The 25171-nt window shown below is 51.9% G+C and overlaps 2 protein-coding genes across 2 annotated transcripts in view; one reads left to right on the forward strand and one right to left on the reverse strand.

Moving 5' to 3' along the window:
* Positions 1-19819, forward strand: part of LOC100761699 (ADAMTS-like protein 2) — a 32293-nt gene extending 12474 nt beyond the window's left edge. Inside the window, exons 10-19 of the mRNA XM_027423013.2 lie at positions 2717-3074; positions 4681-5050; positions 9280-9377; positions 12362-12488; positions 13503-13716; positions 13799-13954; positions 14539-14709; positions 15391-15567; positions 18253-18397; positions 19147-19819. Coding sequence (XP_027278814.1) covers positions 2717-3074; positions 4681-5050; positions 9280-9377; positions 12362-12488; positions 13503-13716; positions 13799-13954; positions 14539-14709; positions 15391-15567; positions 18253-18397; positions 19147-19265 — 1935 coding nt within the window. The 3' untranslated portion in view covers positions 19266-19819. The remainder of the gene's footprint in view (positions 1-2716; positions 3075-4680; positions 5051-9279; positions 9378-12361; positions 12489-13502; positions 13717-13798; positions 13955-14538; positions 14710-15390; positions 15568-18252; positions 18398-19146) is intronic.
* A 3193-nt stretch (positions 19820-23012) lies between these two features.
* Positions 23013-24162, reverse strand: Fam163b (family with sequence similarity 163 member B). Its single transcript, XM_035446319.1, has 2 exons — positions 24070-24162; positions 23013-23423 (listed from the first exon to the last, which is right to left on the reverse strand). Exons 1-2 carry the CDS (start codon positions 24160-24162, stop codon positions 23013-23015), a joined length of 504 nt encoding a protein of 167 aa, XP_035302210.1.
* Positions 24163-25171: the final 1009 nt, after the last annotated feature.

A 25171-nucleotide genomic window follows, 5' to 3' on the forward strand; every position in this document is an offset into this window, starting at 1 on the left:
TGATTGTACTCTGATGAGAGATTGCTGAAATAATTTTAGTACTGCCAGGGCAACATGAGCTGTGGGACTGAATATGGGCTGTTTCCTACTCCTTTGTCCTTGAGGTCATGATGCATGGCACTGACATTTATGATACCCCAGGAGGTGACGCTATCTGATTTGCTCTCTTGGGTATGTCAGGTGTGTCCACTTAGCACTGTCAATAGAAGGCTGTGACCATCACTTATGCATTTGGGGATGAGGGACCCAGTGGACACACTATCAGCCAGACATAGGCCGCTCCTCTGGTCACTACTCATCCAAATTCTTGCAATGAGGACAACAATCAATGGTGGTTAGGGTCCACAGTCAATAATGACAACTCAGGCCTGGCTTCAGAATGTCCAACCTTCTCTCCAGGCAACAGTTGAGTAAGTAGACAGCTGTTGGCCTTGCGGGAGAACTGTGGGTCCCTTCCTTGTTCAGTGGATTCTGAATCTAGAAACTGGTTCAAGAAATGGGGGCAAGGGTCATAAACTTGCCTGGACAACTGCTTCTGCCGGTCAAGAAGGTCCTTTTTTTTTTTTTTTTTTTTTTTTTGGCCCATTTGTCCATTCCCAATGTATGTGTGGCATTTTGTCTTCTGTCAGCTATGTCTCTGTGTCTTGTCACTTTCACTGACTGCCATTGAGACACTGAGTCTGCCTTGTGATTGAGGTGTGCATGCGCGCGCGCGCGCGCGCGGTGTGTGTGTGTGTGTGTGTGTGTGTGTGTGTGTGTGTGTGTGTGTGTGTAAGGGAGGCATGAATGCATTGGAAGGTCACAGGAAGACTTCGAGTGCCTTCTTCATTAGCGCTTTTCTCTTGAGACAGGCTCTCTCACTGAGCCTGAAGCTCATTACTTCCTTTAGGCTGGTTGGCTAGCAAGCTCCAGGACTCTGCCTATCTCTGTGCTCCAATGGTGGTGTTACAGAACTACCAGCTCTTACATGGGTGTTGGGGTTTTAAATGCATGTCCTCATGCTCGCACAGAAATTAGCTACTGAGCTAGCTATCCAGCCCCTCTGTTACTGTTACTGTTTTTGGTTACTCACCTTTATTAATTCAGGGCTTGCCTTTTTTTTTTTTTTTTTTTGGTTTTTCAAGACAGGGTTTCTCTGTGTAACAGTCTTGGCTGTCCTAGAACTCACTTTGTAGACCAGGCTGACTTCGAACTCACTGAGATCCACCTGCCTCTGCCTCCTGAGTGCTGGAATTAAAGGTGTGTGCCACCACCACCCAGCATAAGGGCCTGCCCATTTCTACAGCTTCTGGGGAGTCCAGAACTTGCCACATCTCTTGTCACAAGCCCTGTCATGTGAGAGTGTCCCACATTGTCTCTGTAAACAACATTGGTGTCACTTGGCCACCCCCAAGTGAACAGAATGTTCTGGGCTTTCTGGAAGAAGTGGTCACCCAGTGAATTTCCTGCCCTTGGATCAGTCCTCTTAATCTGCACTATGTGGGCCTTACTTACTCCCCGCTCCCCGTTAGCAGGCCAGCATGCTATTCCAGAGTGTGAGAGTACTCCTAGAGGACCTCAGGAGGAACAGTCTATTCTCTAGGACTTCCCTGATGGGTAAAGGATATGAGTTTACCAAAGCCTTTGGTCTGGTGCTCAGGAGAGACAAGGTAAGGCCCAGAGGAAGGTCAAGGTTAGGAAGGGAAGATTTTCATGCCTTCTCTCCTAAGACAGCATTAACTGCTGAGGAAAGAACAGTCCCTTCCCAGTCCCAGACCATTCAGGACAATTGAGATTTTACCATTTCCAAGCATCCTGACCCAGATCTTTCTTTGCGGTGGGGCCCCACTGACCCAGCCTGACCCTGTCTGGTGAAGCAGACCTAGCAGGGTGAGAAGGTGACACGGGGTCCCCCTCTTCCACCTTTTCTGCCCTGAAGCTTTAGGCATCAGAGTTTCTTGACCACACTGATAGCCACCTCGTTAGCCTGAAAAGGCATTGGTTCTCTTTGTCATCTTTCTCCAGTGGAATGCCTTCCATAGTCTCTGCTCCTGTCCCCAGTCACCCTTGAGATGTCATCCTAGTGGTGGCGATTCTTCCCCTGGTGTCCTACTCTGGCTTATCTTGGCGCAGCTTTGGTTTCTGTGGTTTATTCCTTGCCATTCTTCCAGGGCCTTGGTGTGCTGAGTACTTCATCTCTGTGGCCCCATGAACAGCTAGACCCTCGGCCAAATCCACTCCTGCCAGCCTCCAGATCTTAGGGCAGTGACTATGAGCAAAGACTTTGAAGTCTGTCTAGGGGAGAGGTCACACTGGCTTGTGGTATCTGCAGAGGCCTTGGCTATCCCCCACGAGCTCCATGACCAGATGATCCTTCAATGCTGTCTTGAATGGAGGTGTGGTCTGGCTTTTAGTACATCAGCTACCCTAGGAGTCCTGGGCAGATGCAGTGAGACCAGTGCTATTAGGATTTCTGGCCTGTGATGGCAGTGACATAAGTGTGTCCGCTATTCCCTGTCCCCAAGGTGTCATTCCCCTCTGCCCCTTTTGGTGTGCCTCATTCATAGACTCTGGCCACGGCTGCCCTAGGACATTTGCATGAGGCCACATTCTTGGATCAAGTGTGATCCCTTGAGAAAGACTCAGCTGTAACCAGGGCTGCTTGTGTCTCAAGAGGCTTTTGGTGCTAAGTAGGGGTGAGGAAAGGAGCCAGGTCTCACTTCTTCTCCTTCCCTAGGTGTGGAACCAGAATGGCAAAAGCCCCTCCATCACCTTCGAGTACACGTTGCTGCAGCCACCACACACCCACCACCTACAGCCTGTCTATTATAGCTTCTCCGAGCCAGCCTCCGAGAGCACAGAGAGCACCGAGGGCCAGGAGCTGGACAGTGCCAGGCTGCTGGGCTTCATGCAGCATAACGGCTCACTCTACCACCAGGCTTCCTCAGAGAGGCTGGGCCTGAATAACAAGCTGTTTCAGTCTCCAGTCCCTGAAGTAGAGCTGGGTCCGAGCAGGGGCCAGGAGACCAACGAGGTGTGCGAGCGAGCCAGCGGTGGGGCCTGTGAGGGACCTCCCAGGGGCAAGGGCTTCCAAGGTGAGAAAGAGGAATAGTGGATATGGGAAAGGACAGGGCTCCCCAGGGACAGAGACCTCAAGTGAGGAGTGTTGGTCCCCTTTGAAGTTTACAGAAGAGGCTAAAGAGAATTGCCAGTTGCTTGCACGTTCTCTCTGGGCAGGCACACTGTGAAGTCTGAGGCATACAGTCATAGCTCAGGGTCTTCAGATTGATTATAGTTTCCTCTTGTACACCAAAATTCTCAGCTTCTCAAATCCTTGTATACAGTGGTGTGGTGTGCTTGCATAGAACACAGCCATGCACCATTGGCCACCACAGCTGACCCACAGTCTTAGATGCAGTGTGTATGCTGTGTTTAGCGACGACGCTAAGTCATGGCAAGGTGACACATGGCAGGGCCTATACATTAATGGATTAATTACTTCTCTTATTGCTGTGACCAAATACCTGAGAAAAGCAACTTCAGGAAGGAAGGAAGGTTTTCTTTCAGCTCATAATTCCAGGAAGTATAGTCCACCATGGAGGCAGGAGCTTGAGGCAGCTGGTCATATTGCATCCACAGTCAGGAAGAAGAGAGAGATGGAAGCTGGTGTTCACTGTCTCCTTTTACACAGGATGGTGCTGCCCACAGTTCTGGTGGGTCTTCCCTCCTCAGTAGACCTGATCTAGATAATTCCTCATAGACAAGTGCAGAAACCTATATCCTTGGCGTCTCTAGATCTCATCAAGTTGACAATCTCATCAATATTAACTGTCAAAATCGCTTTAACATAGATGTAATTCTTCTTCCTTTTCCTCCCCCTCCTCCTCTCTTTCTCTTCCTCTTCTTCCTTCTCCTCCTCCTTGAGACAGGATCTTGATGGAACTTGCTATGTAGAGAAGGCTGGTCTCAAATTCATAGAGACCCATCTGCCTCTGCCTCCCTAATGCTAGGATTAAAGTCATGTACCACCAGACCCAGTCGATATGTAATTCTATTTTCAAAATCTTTTGATCCTTCTCTATTTGATTCTTAGGATGTAGACCCCACATCTATAGAGGGTGAACCATATCAGGTTATCTGAGTCTGACAGAAGAGATGGGCTTAGAGAGGAGGTAACCTGTCAACTCCTCCACCCACTGGAACTGGAAGTCAGTTCCAGCTGGTCTGCCCCACGGCTCACTTGGATAGCACTGGGCCCCAGGAAATGGATGTTGCTGGTGGCCCCGGATATCTTGGCTCATATATGCTTCTCCCTCGTGCTGGACTTCGTGAGGTTTATGTGTCTGTGTTCACTCTTCTTAGGCAGACACTAGTCATAAGTTTAGGGCTCACCCTAAATCAGTTTATATTATTTCACGAGCCTATAAAGATTCTCTTTCCAAACCAGATCTCATGCTGAGCTTCCAGCTGAGCCTGGGCTCAGGGGACACTGCCTAACCATCTGCTGTAGCCATTGGGTTTTCTTCACTTGATGATGTTGGCCAACTGTGTCTGATGGAGTAGAACCTGGGAGTGTCTTTTTTTTTCACTACCCCACTGAGTCATCTCCATTATGTAATTCACCTGTCATACACAGGAGTGTGGTGGAGGAGGGGCGGCATATTAGCAGCTATGGATATTGAAACACCTGTCTCTCTGCAGACCACAATGCCACTGGGATAGCTCTCTCAGGGGACAAGGATGACCAGGAGGTTGATACACGTTTCACCTCCCAGGAGCTTCTCTCAGCCAACGCCATCTCTGATCAGCTCCTGGGCACAGGCTCTGACTCGGAAGAGTTCTCTCTCAATGAGACCATGAACAGCGTCTTTTCCCAGGGAGCCCCAAGAAACTCCCCAGCTGAGAGCCTCTATGTGGATTATGAGGAGAACGAGGGGCCTGCTGCCTACTTGATCAATGGGTCTTACCTGGAGCTGAGCAGTGACAGGATCAATACCTCCTCTGAGGCCCCATTCCCCAACACCAGTGCCAGCCTCCCCACATTGGCTGGGAACAGGACTCACAAGGCTAGGTAAGAGGCACTTCTTCTTGCCTTGTTTTAGTTCCCAAGGGGGTCTGGCCAGAAGGTCCAGGGACCTGGAGGTAAGTGTGAGAGAGAGTCACGTTTTCAGTCACCCTGTGATTTGACATGAGGTTATGGGCCTTGACTGTAACATGTCTTTCTGAAAGGACACTTCATGGGTCTTAAGTGTCCCCAGCTGTGATTGCTTCAACTCATGATAGTGACCTCCAGCATGCTGGAGGTATGCCGCTAGCAGCCTCCTGGTGCTGGGATGGACTCAGTCTTTTATAAACATAGATCAGGGAGTGATCACAGCTACCCTTATTGTTAGGTTCCTAGGAACTCAGAAGCAGAAGCCATGCTGAGTGCACAGAGCCTAAGGATTTGGGGTTCTGGATTCTATGTCTGGGCAGTCATTGAAACATGGCTGGTAGGCACAAGATGGGCTCTGCCTGCAGCCCCTCAGTTGAACGTGGAGCCTCAACAGCAGCCCTCACCCCAACCAAAGAGAGAATGATAGCGGAACCTGTAGTTCTTCCCCTGACAGGGAGACCCCGAATCAAAGTTAGGAACAGGCTGGAGTTGTTAGCATAATGGGCTTATGCAGTAAGCGAGCATCACAGGCAGACAGCAGCTATGGCTCAGGATGCCATAGAATCGTAGAATCAAGGCTGGGGACGTGGAGAGTGAGGTTGGAGATCCACAAAGGGGAGGGCCTGGGCATGGCTGGACAGCCAGGGCTGGGCTAGAGGGGTCTGCGGTCTCAGCCTCCTGGGCTAGTGTTGTTTGGGAGCAGGTGACCCTGGACCTTCCATACCAGTAACAGAGAACCTCTCCAGTTGCTAAAGCCATTTCTCAGGTGCCTGGGTGTGCAGCAAGGCTTGTGTAAACAGCCAGGGTTAGAATTTTTAGCCTCTGGTGGAGGATGAGTCCTGAAGATGGGAACCAGCCTATTGACTTTTGTTTTCTGGGAATCCACGCAAAATCTTGAGATGTACTCTATCCAGATCAAGGGAGGCTGAGGTTGGGGTTTGATGGAAGATTTGACAGTCACTCTCAAGGTGACAGGGTTTAGGTCACTTCTTACACTTTTCTAGGGTTTGAGGGTAGTAAAGATGGAGGATATGCTGTTGCGTCTTCTCTCACACTGCTTTCTGAAGCCTTATTTCCAAGGGCTAGTACACACCAGGTACCCTACCTGATGAGCTCTAGGGAGATGGGATTCTGAGCTGGTCACTTAACCCTGACCATCAAAGCTTCTAGGGGCCTCTGCCTAGTTCTGGGGACCCAGTGGCTGGTGATGAAAGATAGGCTTTTCCCAGGGGGGCTACAGAATCAGAGACTGAGAGAAGTCACAGGCAGTGGTGATGGGCAGAGTGGTTCTGAATCAGAAAATACCTGCTTTGTTACCCTGCCAGTCTCTCTGGGTTGCTGGCTCTCTCTGTATCTTCCTTGGGGACAACAGGGATGACATATATATGTTTATCAGGTGGCACAAAGTCCCTCTCCTCTATTCGTCTGTGATATGGGCTATGTGGGTGGCTGTGTGGTATAGTGAAAGGGCAGGTCACTCCATGGGAGCTGGATACATCTCTGTTCTCTTCTAGGCCTCAGCTTCTCTGTCTGTCAGAGGCCTGGTGGCTCAGCAATGCAATGCCTCACAGGCCAAAGTCACATACAAGCTGTGGAGAGCAGGGTAGGGCCCAATCAGGCGTCTCCATGTTGTCTGGATCAAGCCTTAGGGACTGTTTCTTTCCCTGTGAGAGGTTTGGAATACCCTGAGTGGGTGCTCTAAGCAGGTCCCAAAGGAGTGCCCATGGTCCAGAATTTCAAAGTGTCTGTCTCTTCTTATCCTGTCCCCTTAGCCCCTGGGACATACCGATTCCCAGAGCCAGTCATTAAAACAGATTGTCAGCTCAGTGAGATGCCCAACCAGCTGCCATCAAAGGATGCTGCTGCTGTGGACCAAAGATGGTCTGGGGAGATAATGGGCTGAGGGAGGCCATGGGGGAAACTACCAAGCCGAAATAGCCACATCTCGGTGTGTTGTCCAAACACAGGAAGTTGAGTCTGCTCTGGGAGCGGGCGAAATCAAAGGGGCAGCCCAGAAAGGAAGGGCTATTTTCATCTTCTCGAAAGGCTTCAAACAATCCCGGGAGGGGCTGTCACCAGACTCTTTGGGAACAGGCGTCTGGGATGCTGAGGCACACATCCCTCTCTGGAGCCTGGAGCGGAGTAGGAAGAGAGTTTCTGGTTCACTTATAAACAAACAGTCATCTCAGAGCTTCTGCTCTCTGGGGCTTTCAGGAGCCTGTGTCCCGCCAGGCACTGGGCAAGAACCCAAAAGCAGTGGCCACCGGTATCTTGGAAACCATCACCGCCGAAAGCAGGACCCTTCCAGATTGGGGTGGTGGTGGTTTCCAGGGTGTGGTGATTCTTGGGGCACCTTCCAGCAAGGAAACCTGTTAGGTGCTGCGCTGTGATTTAAGCAGCACCCAGCACCCCACACGTGCTGGAGAGTGGGTGTAGACAGCCCCTCCAGAAATACCTTTAGGGCTTAAAATCCAAAGGGTTATTTTGAACCTGGCGGCTAGCTCTTGAGTCAGGGATGAGTCATGCGGGCTGTGGCTGGGAAGTGTGTAATTATATAAAGATGGAGGAGCTTCTGCACTGAGGGCATCTTCTCTCTTTTTGTTCTTGGAAGGAATTTAAGGCTGCTGAAAGCAGTGTGGGGGGCCCAGACAGCTCCGGTGTTGTCTGGGTCAAGTCTTAGGGACTGATTCTTCTCCCCAGTTCTTCCACACTGAAAGGTTTGGCCCACCCTCAGTTGATGCTCTGAGTGGGTCCCACTGGGAACTCGGGTCCGGGATCCTTTGCTTTGAGATGAAGCATCTTGGATGCCCTCCTCGATGTTAAAATATTGCTTGTAACCAGGAGGAGGGCAGAGCTTCCCCTGCATAGACCTGGCTCAAGGGTGGGTCCGAGCCCCAGGAGACAGGGGCCCAGGCCCCTGCCTCCCTCCTTCCTGCAGGCATCTCTCCTTCTGAGAATTCACAGCATCACAACAGTAAAGGCGCCTGTTGGTAGATCATTTCCTGGGTTCTCAGAGCATGACGTGCTATCAGGGCAGCGTTAGTCCTCAAAGCACTCTCTTGGGAAACATGAGCCAATCAGAGCAAAACACAGGCGCAATTCTCACCCACTTGACTAACAGTCCTTACAGATGTCTCTACCACAGATTCAGCCAGAATGGCTTTTAGAATGTAATGGCCTATAACACCCACAATCCTCCAGTGACTGTAGTCCCCAGGAAAGAGACTAGTCCATGAAAGTCCCGTGAAAGGTGTCAGTACATAGCACTTAGCTAGCCCCTCTTAGTTCCAAGGAAAGTGGAGTTGGCCTATGCAGCCTGAGGGAGCTGCTATCGATGGAGCAGGTCCCTCAACTGCTCTTCTTGGCTATGGGGGTCATGAGACTCAGGGGCTGTGTTGAGCAAACACTCTGGGTGGAGGTAATGCTGCACAGCTACTTCCTACCCCTGCTGAGTCCCAAATAGCCTGCACAGAGGGTGCTGAGACTGGTTCAAAGAAGCTAACAGTCCTAACAATACTTGGCTATGGCCATCAGAATTCTGGCCAAGAATCATAGCTGTTGGCTGGCTGGGCCCCAGTGTGCCTCTTCCCGTCAGCTGGCCTGTGCAGCCATCACTGACCTGAGCTGCAGTGTGGGACTAGGCCACTCTGCCTCCTGCAGCTGGGCTTTGTGAGTTTGAAAATTGGAAGTTGAAGGGCTGGTGTCCCCATTCATCAGAACCCCAGCTGAGGGCGGCAGCTGGGGAAAATTCTGGAACATCTCAGCCCCTAAAGGCTTTCTGAGATTCCTTCTGGGGTGGGAAGAAGGAATCTGCTGGCCGATGTGAGATGCAGTGAGAAGCCTGTGCTGAAGAACCAGTTGCAATGTTGGTGAGTCCCTCATTGTTCAGGGTACCTCTGAATGAGCAGAGTGCCTCCAGGCAGTTTGTTCAGTTCCTGAGATGGGAAATGCCCATGTCTGTTCAGTGCCAAAATGTGTGTGTCTTTTGTTGTTGTTGTTGTTGTTGTTGTTCCAGAGGTGGGAGCCTGGCTTCATAGAGGGCACTGTCCTTAAGGAGAGTGTAGCCTCAGAGGGAGATTCATCCACTTGAGAATGAAGTCTTTGAGCATCCAGCTCTCTCACCACACTCTCTGACCTTGTTTCAGGACCAGACCCAAGGCGCGCAAACAAGGTGTGAGCCCAGCTGACATGTATAGGTGGAAGCTCTCATCCCATGAGCCCTGCAGCGCCACATGTACCACAGGTACTGAGCCCAGAACCCCCGGGCCACCTTCTCTGAGCCTACATTTGCAGTGACTGTGGCTCAGCTGGAGACTCCCCCATTCACTCCAGTCCCAAGCCACTTCCAGGGGGTTTGCCTGGCTTCTTGATCTGGGAGATGGAGTGGCATGGCAGGAGTTGAAGGGTCACAAAAGCACCCTTGTTCCCATGACATGCAGAGTGACAATCAGGTCCAGGCCCCCCTGTCAGCCTTAGCTATTCTCTAACATCTCAGAAGAGGGGCTCTTCAGAGTGAAGATGCGGACGTTCAGCTTTGAGGTTCTGCTCATGCTGGCCCTGCCCCCAAACACACAATAATGCCCTGTACTCGACAATTTGGAAACAAACAAACAGCTTGGGGTGGGGGAGCATTTGAACCACACTGACTACTATGTCATGCCCCAGGCTCTCAGCAACTCACTACTCATTTCTACCTGTAAAATGGAATGTACAGTGGCAAAAGTTCTTATGGGATAAAAGAGAAGAAACAACCTGCTTGGTCTAAACTCAGCCATTGAGCACCATGGCTAAGGCCCCACTGAAGGGCTCCAAGGCAAGGCTGAAGCTGGCACTAGCCCAGATGAGCCCTGTGGCCTGCCTTTCATAGGGATGGATTGTCAGGACCAAACTTTATGGCAGGTGCTGTGGCCTTAGCTTCTCAGAGCCTGTTGACGCTGGGTGTGGGCACACTATGGATCCTTCTAGCCATCCTGGCTGTGGAACTTCCCGTGTGTTGTGACAGTGGAAACTTTCTGGAAGCTGGGGAGGTGACATCACTTGAGATGTCTCCAGGTTGAGGCAGTCTTGGTGGCAAGGGGCCTGATGAATGAGCCCTGCTAGATGATGTCTCCAGGGAGAGCATGACACTATTGTCTTTCAACACTTACACAGTGGCCAGGACAGGAAGCAGGGCTGTTCTATGTTGCCCGCAGTGCAGAACAGGATGCAGGAAGAAAGGAAATAGGACACATCTTATGCTAGGGAAGGGATGAGCTCTGCCTTAGACAAAGATGTCAGAAGCAGAGAGGTTTCTGTCACCTCAGGAGGCACTGACCCAATTGAGTGACACTAACAGAAAGGACAGAGAAGGGTTCACACTATGGACAATTCATCTTGCCTAACCTCAGTAGTTGTTTGGAAAGTCCTGTGTTGCCAGGACTTAAATTTGATGTGCACAACTGCAACCATGTTGAAAAGCCAGGCCACAGTATGTGGGTTTTGCCCGCTGTGGATGCACACAATGTCTGCAGATGATCTGTAGAGAGTCATGGGTGCACCCACTTCTCTCCCCCTTCCCTCGTGCTGAAATCTGTTCTCGAGGCTGTGTTAGGTTGTGGGGCCTGCCTTCTCTGCACCCTGAACCCCCAGCTATGCGAGGATCTTAAGTTTTGGAATGGCAACGTTATTCCTAAATGTCTTGGACTGGGCTTGGGGCACAGAGTATGGCTTCTAGACTGTCCCTCAATCTCCCAGGGCACAGCAAATCCTCCCAGGATCAAGGAAATTGGTAGGACCGTTACTGAGGATGGACATCTTGTCTTGTTTGTTTCATATATCAGGGTGCAAAGCCCACTTCAGCTCAAGGCAAAGGCTCTGTGGTTAAGAAGTTTTGAGAAGCTCCCTGCTCAAGACAGGTGTAAGGAAAAGGTCCCAGAAAAGTGGCATTTTGATCTTATAGCTTTTCTTGAAATTTCCCATTCTTGAGAAGAGCAATCTTGGGCCATGACGAGTCTGGTTGGCCCTGCTGTGTGTTTCTATTCCGTGACCACAAGCCAATGCATAACCAGGTACTTGGGGCAGCTGCACAAGTCTCCAGCCCTGTCTGTTTGTCCTTGGGTCCCAGAGCTAGTGTCTCTGAGGCCTGAAACGTTCCAAGTAGACCTGGCCAGGAAGCTGGCCCTCCTCCCCCAGCAGGCTGAAGAATGCACAGTCCAGTGCTGGAGGGAGGAACCAGTAATTGTAGCCTGACTTGGCTTTCATGCAGCACACACACACACACACACACACACACACACACACACACACAGAGAGAGAGAGAGAGAGAGAGAGAGAGAGAGAGAGAAGAGAGACAGAGACAGAGACAGACAGAGACAGAGACACAGAGAGACACCAACACACACATACACACAGAGACAGACAGACAGACAGACAGACAGACAGACAGACAGACAGACACACACACACACACACACACACACACACACACACACACACACACACACACACAGAGAGACGTATGGTTTCTTCACAGGCTCTATGGTTCTGTCCAGGACTGGGGTTTTAAGCAGCAGAGGCCAATGGGGCTCAGATACCCCAGGGAAGACAGGAAACCCCAGGAGGCTCTTCCACTTACAGCTCCACACTGGCTTTTCCCAGTCAATCACAGTCCTGGAATGCCTTGCTCTGGGGCAGGGCATGCTCACCCTTTAGTGAGCCCACATGCGGGGGCTACTTTTCTGGTGTAGGAAGTAGGTTCAGGGAAGAAAGAGAGGAGGTGTGGCCAGGAAATCCATATGGTTGGGAGAAGACTTTTCTTTTTTAATGTGTGTAACCTTCTCTGTCCCCAAGTGATTTTAGATTCAGGAATCCCAGAAAAGCCACACAGGTAGTTAAAGACATGGAGGTGCTGGTTAGGAGATCTTCAGTAAGAGCTGGGGTACCTAGTCTGATATCTGGGGGCAGAGCTGTCAAGTGCTGCAAGTTTTTTTGTTTTTTGTTTTTTTCCTACCTGCTTGCCTGCTCATATCCCACGGTGGAGTTTATCAGACAAATGCACATCAGAACACCTGCATATATTTTACTTTGCCTCCATAAGGCTCTAGGCTTTTACTATCCCCAACCCAAGAAGCAGATCTCTGAGTGGTCTCGTGACCCATCCAAGACCACAAGGCTCACCCATCTGCTGGTATCCAAGGTACTTGCTGTTAACCACACAGTTTACAGACCTTTGCATTGTTCCAAACCTAGGAGTCATGTCCACATATGCCATGTGTGTTCGCTATGATGGTGTTGAGGTGGATGACAGCTACTGTGATGCCCTGACCCGTCCTGAGCCTGTCCACGAATTCTGCGCTGGGAGGGAGTGCCAGCCCAGGTACCAGTCTTCGAGCACCCAGCTGGGTGTCAGAATGAGTGTGTGTGTGTGCATGTATGTGTGTGGTGCTTGCACTTACATACCCATGCTCACCTTAGGTCTCTGCTTTGCCTCTGTTGTGAGCTAAGCTATGGGACTGTGTGGGGAGCAGAGCAGAGCACACGGGATGGTCACTAAACACTTTCCACCGCAGGAAATGTTTTCCCCATTACTCCCTATAACAGAGGGCTATCTTGTGCCTGGGCTGAACTGCAAGGCTGGGATCTCTATAAGCTAGGGAAGACCCACATCTCTGGAATGTAGTGGAGCCTCATCTTTCTAGCCCCCACATCTCTTATCTTGTCTTCAAAGAAGCAGAACCTTGGTGTCACTTCCAAGGAGTCATGTATTTCTGGCTCCCCAACATGGTCACATTCCTTCTTTTCTTCCGGCTGCTACATCTGAGCATTTGTTCCTTTCTGGAACAAAAGACCAGAGAGCTGGCCTGCACTTGACTTAGATTCCTCTCTAAATATGTCTTCTCAGAGGACCTGCATGAGGAACCCGGGCTTTTATAACCCCACACAGCATAGGGGTAGGGATGGGTGGTCATCCTGCACACTGGAGATGCCTTCTCTGGGTATAGAGCAGGACTCACACCTTTGGTTCACTTCCACCATTGCCATGAAGAATCAGAGTCCAGAAGGGGCCACAGTCACCTGTGTGACCCGGCATGGCAAATGAGGCCTGGGGCTCTGGGACACTGGAGTATGAACCTGAAGAGTGGCAAGTGTGGAGCAGGGAGCAGGAGACAGAAAGGACAAAGGAAGAAGGGCTGGAGGTGAGAGCTGGTGAATGTGCCAGGTCCCTGAAGGCCATGGGCACCTGCAGGCTGCTCACCCAACATTCTGCTTAGGGCTACCTAACACAGGGTTGTCATGGACACAGTCCCCACTGGTTGGTCTCACCTCCTTCCAGTCTGGTCTGGCCTGTGTAATTTGGGGCCACTGAGGGCTGTCCTCGCTCCTGAGGCAGGTGGGAGACCAGCAGCTGGAGTGAGTGCTCACGCACCTGTGGTGAGGGCCATCAGTTCCGCATCGTGCGCTGCTGGAAGATGCTGTCTCCTGGCTTTGACAGCTCCGTGTACAGTGACCTGTGTGAGGCCACAGAAGCTGTACGGCCTGAGGAGCGCAAGATATGCCGCAACCCAGCCTGTGGGCCACAATGGGAGATGTCTGAGTGGTCGGAGGTGAGAGTCTGCCATGCTGGGGTGGTGGCCTGTGCCTGAGAGCTGGCCAACCATGATGCTTACCACTCTGGCTTCCTTGTAGTGTACAGCCAAGTGTGGAGAGCGCAGCGTCGTGACCAGAGACATCCGCTGCTCTGAGGATGAGAAGCTGTGCGACCCCAGCACCAGGCCTGTGGGAGAGAAGAATTGCACGGGGCCTCCCTGTGACCGCCAATGGACTGTCTCAGATTGGGGACCGGTGAGGCTAGATTCAGGGCATGGGGCTAGTGACAGGACCCTAACCCTGACTGAGGACTCTGCTTTTCTGATCCTCAGTTTTCTCATCTATCTGTAATGAAGACATGAGAATAAAAGTACAATGACCTCTTTTCCACTCTTCTAGGGAGTCAAACCCCTGTGGACATAACTGTCCCATTAATGACGTCTCCGTTTCCACCTCTTCTGACTACATCGCTCCTTCTTTCCATCTTTCTGTCTGCATGCCTTTCCCTGTCTCTGTCTCTCTGCTTATTTTCCCTTCCTGTCTCTGTCTCCATCTGTCTCTCTCATCTGGAACAGAGCTGCTCATCTGATAGGTAGGGTCCTCTCTTGTGGTGGGGGCTCAGGTGACCTTTTGAGCTGTGCTTTTCTCTGTGTGTGTTTTGCACTGAACATGTTATTTCTGTAATTAGAACAGAAATGTTATTTAAAAAGTGGTTACCGTGGAAACTGCTTCCCCTACACTGCCCTGGAAGCCGTTTCTCTTACTTGGAGATGATGCAGGTCGGGGGCTTGTGGAATGGTCCCTGTTCTTCTACCGGCCTCTGTTGTTCCCTATTGCAGTGCAGTGGAAGCTGTGGGCAGGGCCGTACGATCAGGCATGTGTACTGTAAGACCAGCGATGGACGGGTAGTCCCAGAGTCTCAGTGCCAGATGGAGACAAAGCCTCTGGCCATCCACCCCTGTGGGGACAAGAACTGCCCGGCCCACTGGCTGGCTCAAGACTGGGAGCGGGTAAGTACCCAGGAGTCTGCATGGAGCCTCTCTCTGGATCACAGGGAGATGGAGAGTGTCAACGGGCTGGTCACAGTGGGGAATTCACGACAAGCTATGAAGAACAATTAACTTGGAAAAAAAATGCCAAAAAGATAGTAAAACCACTTCCTGTCTCCTCCTCCAGGGATGTCTGTAAGTCCCCAGTATCTTCTCACTGAGCCCTGCTCTGGTGGACACAAAGCCAGAGACAGGGTGTGTTGGCTGCACACACTTTCAGCCCACAGGGCTTTGATGACCTTTCACCATCACAATCCATTTGTCTTCTGTCCCAACCTGTCCTTGTCACCAACTCGCCATTTCAGACAATTGCTCTCAGTCAATGGTTTTAGGCAGGCCACTGTTAACTAAATAATCTTGGGCCAAATTGCTTTCTGCAGAATTGATTTGGGCCTGATCATCCTTGGCCAAATTACATTATCCAATTTGTTTCAAAACAGATGGTTTGGGCCTGATTGCTTTTGATCAAATCTCGATGGGGCCAAATGGTTACCAAACAAAAAGTCATCAGCCAATCCCCCAGTTGAAAGTGCTTGCCTTTTACCCAAATATCATTGACCAAACCTTGGCCACAGAGGTGGTCTGTCAGGTTCTGGTTGTCCGGGCTTCGGGCCACTGACCATCCTGTCTGGCCCCTCTCAGTGCAACACTACCTGTGGGCGTGGTGTGAAAAAGCGGTTGGTTCTCTGCATGGAGCTGGCCAATGGGAAGCCTCAGATGCGCAGTGGTCCTGAGTGTGGGCTGTCCAGGAAGCCCCCTGAGGAGAGCACCTGCTTTGAGAGACCTTGCTTCAAGTGGTACACCAGCCCCTGGTCAGAGGTGAGCATACCACCCCCACCCCCCACCACAGCTGCTTTAAACCAGGCCTAGGCTCTGATCCTGCCATATAACGTCCATCTTGGCCCATGTCCATCAAACCTTCCTCCAAGCCTCAGTCAGACAGGATGCTGAGAGCCACCACTGAAGCCTTTGCCTATCTTACCCTGGTGTCCCTGCAGCTTTTTGTGGGCCTGTCTGGGCCTGGTCACTTCTGGCTTAAAAACGAAGCTTTTAAGTGTTGTGCTTGGTAGCAGCAAGTATGCTTGATATTCTCCAAAGGGTATTCCAATCCCAGTGGACACAGAGAGTAAGATTGGCTGAAGCATGGCTAAGGCAGAGGCATGAGATTTGTGCATACAGCAGAATGTGAGCCTAGGTTAGTGGGCAGAGCAGCAAGCTGTCCCGATACAAGCCTGACCCCCTGTTCAGTTCTACAGGCTCCTTAGCACGTTAGGCAGGATAGAGCAGAGCTCTCATCTCTGAAACAAGACCGGAGCTGTCACCCTGTTGCCACAGAGGTCACTGAGGGCAGCTGTGGCCCAGCATTTGTCCCCAGATCCCTTTTCTAATTGTCACTTACTGACACACTTACTGAGAGGGAGAAACTGAAGTTGACAGTTTTCCAACTTGGGGCCAGAGTTTAAGGAGTGTTAGACATGGGGCTGAGGACTCTGCAAAGGGAAGGGGTGCAAACCAGTCCATCCCAGGAGTCCAGGGCAAGGAGCCTAAGGTGTGAGTAGCCTCAACTCACAGGCAAGTGATGGACAGGCAGAGAAGCAGTAAGTAGAAGGATGGGAGGGTCCTCTACCCACAGGGTGGGAGGGGCTCCCTGTCTAATCTCTGATTATTACAGCAAGGTAAGTGCACCTCAGCTGCTCTTCACCCTGCCTGAGAAGTCATATCACTCCTTGAGGCTTGTCAGCATCCCGAGCCTTCCTAACACCACAGAGGCAGCCACACCTAGATGTCAGCTTTTATTAACTAACATCAACATCTACATGCCATCCCATAGCAACAGCATCTGTCCTATGCAAGGACAAGGGGAGTCCAGAACCATCTTTAAGCATTCCTGGGGCAGGCTGAGGACTGGACTTCTGTGGCCACACTGGGTAACCAAGGGGTTCAAGCTGTCTGTGGTTTTGTTCCCATATAAGTCAATTCTGAATGCTTAGGAATAGTAGTGGAGTACCAGATGGGGCGTGGAGCCCAAAGCCTCCATTGTGGTGTTCTATAGTGTCCAATACCCCAATGCATAGGTCCTATCTGGGCTCAGATGCTGGGATGGGTGGGTTACAAATCCAAGACTTGAAAGTCCAAGGGCTCTGTGAGGTGAGGCCCCAGCTGCTGCCCTTCTCAAGCATGGGCTTGGGAACTCCAGAGTTCTTCTGTATATACATAATACACACACACACACACACACACACACACACACACACACACACACACACACACTGTGGTGCCCACAAATTCCCATCACCCTGAAGGTAAGAAGGAAGGGAGGTAGGGCCACAGTTGCCTAGAGGGTGCATGGCAGAGCTTGAGGACCAGCAAGTACCATTAGGGGAAGCAGGTAGAGAGACACCAGGTATCTCTGAAGTGAAGATCCCCTCTGAACTGACTGGGCCTAGCTGGAGGTCTGGCTGTGGTCTGGGCAGCCAAGTAATTCATGTACTTTGAGAATAACACTGGTCTTAGGGTAGCTGAGTGACCAGAGCCTAGTAAGTCATTGACCATGTTGGACAATGGGAAGGGAGGAGAATACGTAAGGAGGATCCCCAAAGTGGCCATGAGCAAGGGGTGCTTCCCACATTGCCCTGATGCGATAGCAGGAGAAGATAGAACACTTGAGTGGTGGACAGATGCGAGTCTGTCCTTTCTGCTCCTGGCTGGGGCAGTGCTCTTCACTATAGCTGCCCCATTATGATGCATCAGCTCAGTGTTCATCCAATTGTTCTGTCCCATCTGTATCTATGGACAGAGGAGCAGGTGCCAGGACCTGCTGGAAGCCCACTTATCTTCAGGGGCATCAGCAAAGGCAGAGTGTCCTCTGATCGCCTGTGCCAAGCCAGCCTCTCCTCTCCTCAGGCTGGTGAGCAGGCGAGTGGCCTCATGCCAGCCCTCATCAGCTCTGTGTCTGGTAACCAGACTAGGGTGAGCCTGGGGTAGGGGCCTCCCCATACCTCAGGTCCAAGGCATGCCTGGGTGATGTGGGGTTACCACATCAGGGAACCACTGCCTGCAGGATCTTGGCAGGGAAACAGCAGGGTATTTGGGGTCAGCAGATGTCCCTGGTATTCTGGGTAGCTCAGCAGGCTTTCTGAGGAGAACATCTGGACTCAGTGTGATGGCCCTGGAAGTTGCATTGATTGGTTCATGGCAAACTCTCTGTGTCACTAATCTGGGACAGATGGAACCTGAGCACCCAGCAGGTCATAGTTGGCATCCTCTCATAATGGAGCTGGGAAAACTGAGGCAGAGAAGCCAGACACTGCCTTTCCTCCAGTTAACTTCTGCTCAACCCCAGCTCAGCCTCTAGATTCCAAGGAGCGGGTGTGTCCTGGGCCAGCCCGTGGACAGTTAGGGTGTAGAAGGAAGAATGCTGAGTGATGAGATTCCCTGTCTCTATTACTATGCGGAGCCTTGTTATGTACCTGTCTGTCTGTCTGTCTGTCTGTCCTCCACCAGTGCACCAAGACATGCGGGGTAGGTGTGAGGATGAGAGATGTGAAGTGTTATCAGGGAACCGACATTGTCCGAGGATGTGACCCACTGGTGAAGCCTGTTGGCAGACAGGCCTGTGACCTGCAGCCGTGTCCCACAGAGCCCCCAGGTGAGAAGAAAGAGATTGCACATGGGATAGGGGCTGGCAGGAGTTGTGGGCAGAGCCAGGGTCTGGAGGACCAACAGGCATTAGCCAAGGGAAGCAGCTAGAGAAGCATACAGGTGTATCTTCAGGAGAGGTCTTCTCTGAGGGGTAGGCCTAGTGGGGCTCAGGGAACCCAGGCAGAGAGCTAAGTCTTGCAAAAAGCACTGATCTAAAATTTGGTTGGGGTAATCCGTGGGACCAGGGACCGAGATGACCTGGCCTGAGCAGCAGGTGTGACTCTCAGGAGGCAGAGAGGCAAGAGCTATGTGGTTTCTTGCTTGAGCTTGGAAAGATAGACAAGGTCCAGTCTCCAAAGTGGATGCCAAACGTAGAGGCCAGTGGATTATATTTTGGGAATACTGAGGCAAGGAGAGAGGAACCCACAGGCCCTGGAAGGGTTTGGACTTTTCAGAAGGGATCAGGGACTCTCCCAAATCCCAAGGTTTTACTCCCCAAGTGATCAGATCAAACCACCTAGTGGGATCCATATTTTCCTGGAGAGGGACTTGGACTGATAAGGGATAGCTGAGACACAGAACTGAAATCTGTAGTATCTGAGGTGTTCTGGACCTAGGCTGGGAGACTCATCTGTTGACCTGTTCATAGTGTGACTCTGGGATGTCCTCAGTGAGCTCCTGCCTTTGTGAAGATACTGTTCCCCTTGGGCCTCCTGGCATTTCATCTTTCCCCCTTGTATTGCGTCCCATCCACAGATGATAGCTGCCAGGACCAGCCAGGCACCAACTGCGCACTGGCCATCAAAGTGAACCTCTGCAGCCACTGGTACTACAGCAAAGCCTGCTGTCGCTCCTGCAGGCCTCCCCATTCCTAGCTGGTGCTATAGCCCTTGAGACCTGAGCACCCCATCCTGGGGCTCTCGCTGGACACCCACCCTGCAGGAGATCCTGGGCTGTAAAGATGTGACACAGAGCACAACTGACAAGAAAGGACTTTTGACACTGTGGCCCTGTCTCTGCCTTGGGAGAGAGCCCACAGGCCCCTTCTCGGAGCCACCCTGCTGCCAGAAGCTGTACATGAACTCCTAGGATCCTGGGTTTGCGCCCACACTAGAGGGCCCAGAGTAGGCAGTACCTGCCCATTTTCCAGGCCCTTCTCTGAGGTGGAAGAACCCTCTCAAGGTGACTTGCAGATGACCCAAGAAGGAGAGAGTGCTCCCTTCTTTGGCTGCCTTGGGCAAGGAGGGGTCTTGGGTCAGCTAAGGAGCCCAGGCTGCCCTGGCTGTGGAAGTATTGAAGGTACCCATTCTAAGACATTAGTGCCACTGTGCCTCCCCTCCTGGACTTCCTGTGCTGGGTGGAAGGGACAGCCCTTGTTCTTGTGGCGTCCCTGCCACCGTCCTCACTACTCACTGGTGCATGTTAATAAAGTGGCTGTTTTTATGGCAGTGTGCTGGGGTTTCACTCACTTGGGGCAGAAATGGTGGGCAGCCTCAGGAGCTTCAGTATGGGGTCCTTTGCTGAACAGTGGGTGCAGAGATGGGTGGGAACAGGGCAGTCTGATACAGAAAACAGACAAAGGCAATCAGAAGTGCTGCGAGCAGCGGGACAGTGTTGAGGTAGAATCTAGCCATTTTTAGCTGCCCTCAGTCTGGGGCTTATGGCTGGGATGGAGCACAGGGCTATAGGAATGCTGGGGGAGCAGAGGTAACAGGAAAGCTAGAAGACACAGGATAGGGCCTAGAGTTCCCGAGGCTGTGGGCTCAGGTCTCATGTAAGGCCATCTACAACTCCCCGAGGGCCATCCTCAGGGCCATACGCACAGCTTCCCACATCAGGGTGGCTCCTTGTGGGTGCAGAGACACAAGGGAGCTATTGGGAGGTGCTGCTTCAGACCGGCTCTTCTTGAGTGGAAGAGAGTGAAAAAGCAAACAGCACACATATACACGCATGCACACACACACAGCCCTCAGTGAGGCAGGGAAGATGGGGCTGAGCCTGAGATGGCCATGGTTAGTCTGTCTCAACACCCTGGAGGAGTCCTCTGGACCCAAGTAGTAGAGAGGCTGGTGGCTGTCTCCTGTGCTTTGGAGGCAGTCTGCCCTGGACAGGTCTGCCACATAGCTCTGTTCCTGAAGCGCTTAGGGTTTTGGGGGGAGCCTGAGGCAGCAACATAGCCCAGTGTGTTATTGCTTCTCTAGGTGCCTACCACAGGGACTGAATCAAGACAGCTGCTCCTACAGATTTTGTTTTTTGTCCCCCAAATCCAGAAGTTAGCAGTTTGGGAGATAATTGTTCTTCAGGTCACCAGCTGGGCTCAAACAGAGCAGTTTCCTTGTGTCTTGGGGGCTGGGGCCTCTGCCACACCTGAGTCCCATCATTACCTCTCTACCGGGCTCCTTCCCCCAAATTTTCTCCCTCTCTACCTCATCCCACACTGCTTTCTGTTGGCCTTTATTGTGTACCTAACTATGCCAGGCTGTGTCAGGTATACCACCAGCACTGGATAGTTTCATCTTTGTTTTTTGAAGTGGGTAGCGTGAGTGCCCCACTATGTGATGCCAGCTCAAGGACAGTCAGCCACTTGTCCTCAAGAAACATAGCCCATCATATTCAATCTGCTCTTCAGATTGGCTAACAACGAACTTGAAAGCCACCGGGGCACTGGAAAACAAGGGTAGCTTGTCATGATACCCCCTTTGCCTGGAAGTTGTTAGAGCCCCTCCGGGTAGAGCTGGAGCCATCAGCTGGACTGGGAAGGTGGACTCCGTCTCGTTCCAGAGAAGGTACCCAGTGGATGGACAGACAAGCAGCCTAGTGCCATGGTGTGGGAAACAAATTTATTGGCTTTTGCATTTTTCAAGGTGCTGGGTGGGTCCCTGGAAGGTCCCATGGTGGTGTTGAGTGAGCTGGTTGGGATAGATGCTTAATTCACTTAGAAGATGTTTATGGATCTATACAGTCACGGAGGTTTAAAAGGCAGGGGGAGGGATAGGGAACAAAACCAGAACAGTCCAGAGCACCCTTCCCTACCTTACCCACACCACAAGTGATGCAAGGGACAGATGTCATGGGGTAGAATGGGTCAGGGGAAGTAGAGGGGAAAGGGGTAGGTTGGGGACTTCTGTGATTCTAAGGGTGAACTCTGTTAGCAAGATCAAACTGAGGCAGGAAAAAGAAAAGGAGACAAAAATTCTGAACGCCAATGACAGCAGGTCCTCACTAGCATGGTTCAGCTGCCTGTAGTAAGTGTGGCGGGCCCTGCTGCAGCATCTGGCTCAGGAGTGGCCACTGTCCTATAGAAAGGCACCTTCACGGGGTGGGGGGGCACTTGCTCCCCTTGGGCTCCACTGCCGGACTTGGGGATAAAATAGGGCTCCAAGGGGGAAGGGTTCTTGAGGCTATGCTGCCAAAAATGGTGCCTCTTTCAGAGCAGAGAACTGCACTCCTGATGGCTGGGGTCCTGGGCTTGGGGCACCTTCAAGGGGTGGTCACCTGACACTAATTCCTCAACTAGTGGAGGGCTTGGAGCAGCATGGGTAGAGATGAGGCTTCCACACGGGGCAGCCAGCTATGACTAGCTGGGCCTGGGGCCTCATTCCAAGCAGAAAACAAGTGGATGATCTACAGCTCAGCTTGCCCCAGGGACCTTAGTTCCCAGTGAGGACCAGAGTTCAAAGGGCTTTCTGCAGCCACTTCCCCACACACTACATGTATGGGGATGCAAACCATGGAAGGATGGTCTGCCCAAGAGTCACACCTGAGATCCCTAGTGCATAGCTAGGCCACCTCCAGTGCATCAGCAACCTGGCTGCAAGTGTCCGTCAGTTGACTAGGTTTAGGGTAAGTACTGGGTGTGTAAATCTTAGTGTCAACCCTCCCAGAGTAGTATCCCCAATGCCTATGTCTCTTCCCTCATCAAAAAGCAGATCGGGGTAGAGCAAGCGTCCCAGGACACTGTTGTCTCCTAAACTCTCCCTTCTACAGGGAGACTTGGTCATCTTCAGGGAGGCCAGAGTAATGAGTATTTCAAGCTTGGGGAGGATGCTGGTCACAAGGTTCAGGATTATGAGACCAAGAGGCTGGGAGAAGGAATGGAGAGAGGGCAAGGAGACAGATGGGAAAGGAGAGACGGGATGAAGGGACAGAGTATTTATTTGGTCCATGGTCTCTAAGGAAGATTCATGCTTGTAGGGCCACTGGTAGGCAGTGAGGCCACTGTTCCCTTGAGCAGGAACGTAGCCTAAGGCCTGGTGGGGGAGTGACAGGCTAAGGCCATGAAGCCAGAGACAGAGAAGTTGCTGGGGTTCACATTAGCCATCTTCTTACTCCCTGGAATCAGGACCTGGTCCCCGTGCCCCAACACAGCCTTGCCTTACCCTCCTGACCCCTGCCTCCCTTCTTGTGCCAGCTGTCCCTACCCACAGCTGCCACACCTGGTTCATTGGGCTTTATCCTTATAGAGGGCCCAGAGGTTCCCCGTGCCTACAGCCCCTAAGACAGGGATACAGGGAAGATGTGGCTGAGCACAGGTCTGGGCATGGGGCCAGGCGGTGCCATGGGGATCCTGCCATGATCTCAAGACCTTCCAGGGCTGGATGCCTAGGCAGTATGGAGGCCTGTCACACGTCGGTGCTCACGCTGCGGCTTCTGGAAAAGGCCTCACGCATGGCAGAGAGGCGGTTGGGGTTGAGTGCCTGTAGGCCCCCAAAGGTCGCTGGGGGCAGCTCCACATCCTCCTGGCTGATGCTTTTGTAGGCCACTCGGCCCCCACCGTTGCGAACAGCCTCAAAGTCGTCGTCCTCTGGCTCCTGCAGGAAGAAGGTGGGCGGCTCGTAGTGGGAGCAGCTGCGGCAGAGGGCTCGGGCCTGTGGGGACTTCTGGCTGAAAGAGGTGGTGGCAGCCGGGTAGAGAGCAGGCCCGTTGGTCAACACAAGGTTGCGGTTGGAATGCAGGGGTGGCAGGTGTGAGTGCACAGCGAAGTCAGGCTCCTCCTCGTCCTCCTCGGATTCGTCCTTCTTGCAGCAGTAATACTGTGGGTAGAGGCCAGGTGACCACGGTGCACTTCCCACCAGTGTTGACCAGTGTAGCCCTCAAGATTATGGGGTGGCCCTACTCAGTCACCTCCACCTGTTCCACCACCACCCAGCATCTACTCCAGCTCATTCCGGGCTGAGGTCCCTGCGATGTCACTTATCTATCTCATCCACACAGCTAGATATAAGTCTAATTTCCAATTTGCAGGCAGGTAAACTGCAGCATAGTTGGGTAAGAAACCTGAAAGTGGCAGAGATGGGTAAGCCATTTCAGATCCTAGAGTTGAGTCATAGGCACCAGGTGTGCCTTGGACACGGGTGCTCCCTCCTCTCAGGAAGACAAGGAGCCCGAGAAGCCTCTAAAAGCTCAGGAAGGGAAGGATACACAAGGCAGCATACTCTTCACTTCTGCTCTCCTGAAGGGTAGCTGTGTGCCACTAGCCAAGTCCTCGACTCTCTCTCTGAGCCTCAGCAAAAGCCTTGAGTGACTTGGGCAGCTGGCCAAGGAACTGCATAGAAATACCCCAGCCCCGTCGCTGGGCATCTCCCCTGAAATCTGACTGTCTTCTTGGAGGCTCCCCCTGCAGAGCCACCCTTCAGGTTGCAACCCAACCAGGTCTCCCTCCCCATCCCCTTGGAGTACCTGGAGACGACAGTAGCACAGAACTGCGATGATGCAGAGCAGAATCACAGTTGCCAAGATGCCCCCAGTGATGACCACAGTCCCGGCTGTCATCCGCCCACTTCTCCATCAACAGCCTGCAACAGATGCCACAGGCCTCAGCACTGTGAATGCCTCCGTAACAGCCGCTATTCTACTCCGCAAGAGCAGCTGGAGGGGAAAAGGAAACACCCCAGAACGTGGACACCACAGACCAGAGATCAGCCCCCAAGTCCTGCTCCATCTCTTTCTCTCAGTTTCCCCATTTGCAAAAAGGTGAATGCTAACAGCCTGACACTGAAGTTTATTTTAATTTTTATGTGTATGGGGTTTTGCCAGCATGCATGTCTGTACACTGTATGCTTGCTCACAGATGCCCCAAGAAGGCTTTAGATCCTCTGGGACTTGAGTTACAGACACCTGTGAGCTGCCATGTGGGGGCTGGGAATTGAATTGGGGTCCTTTGGAAGAGCTGCTGGTGCTCTTTTTTTGTTGTTTGTTTGGAGATTTTTTTGTTTGGTTTGGTTTGGTTTGGTTTGGATTTTTCCAGGACAGTGTTTCTCTGCTTAGCCATCCATGACTGTCCTGGAACTCTGTAGACTAGGACAACCTAGAAATCACAGAGATCCACCTGTCTCTACCTCCAGAGTGCTGGAATTAAAATGTTCGCCACCACCACCTGGCCTAACTGCTGGTGCTCTTAACCACAGAGCTCTCTCTCCAGCCCTGACCTGAAACTCTCTCTCTCTCTCTCTCTCTCTCTCTCTCTCTCTCTCTCTCTCTCTCTCTCTCCCCCCCCCCCGTGTGTGTGTGTGTGTGTGTGTGTGTGTGTGTGTGTGTGTGTGTGTGTGTGTGTCTAGGCATAATGTCTGGATACATTTTGTACATGCGAATGTGGATGGAGGTCACAGGTCAACATCCGTATCAGGTGGTGTCTTCCTCCATCTATTTCCACCTTACTTTTGGAGATAGATCCCTCACTGAGCCTGAAGTTCACAGACTGGCCAGGGTGGCTGGCCAATGAGTTCTTGTCTCTGATTCCCCAGTGCTGGGATTACTGATGAGTGACACCACATCAGGCTTT

The sequence above is a fragment of the Cricetulus griseus genome, chromosome 6, assembly GCF_003668045.3.
Source record: "Cricetulus griseus strain 17A/GY chromosome 6, alternate assembly CriGri-PICRH-1.0, whole genome shotgun sequence".
Lineage (NCBI taxonomy): Eukaryota > Metazoa > Chordata > Mammalia > Rodentia > Cricetidae > Cricetulus > Cricetulus griseus.

Coding starts and splice junctions, on each gene's coding strand:
- Fam163b (XM_035446319.1), bottom strand. CDS start 24,162: ATGACAGCCGGGACTGTGGTCATCACTGGGGGCATCTTGGCAACTGTG. Junction 23,424..24,069: donor TGTGCTACTGTCGTCTCCAG/GTACTCCAAGGG, acceptor CTCTACCCACAG/TATTACTGCTGCAAGAAGGA.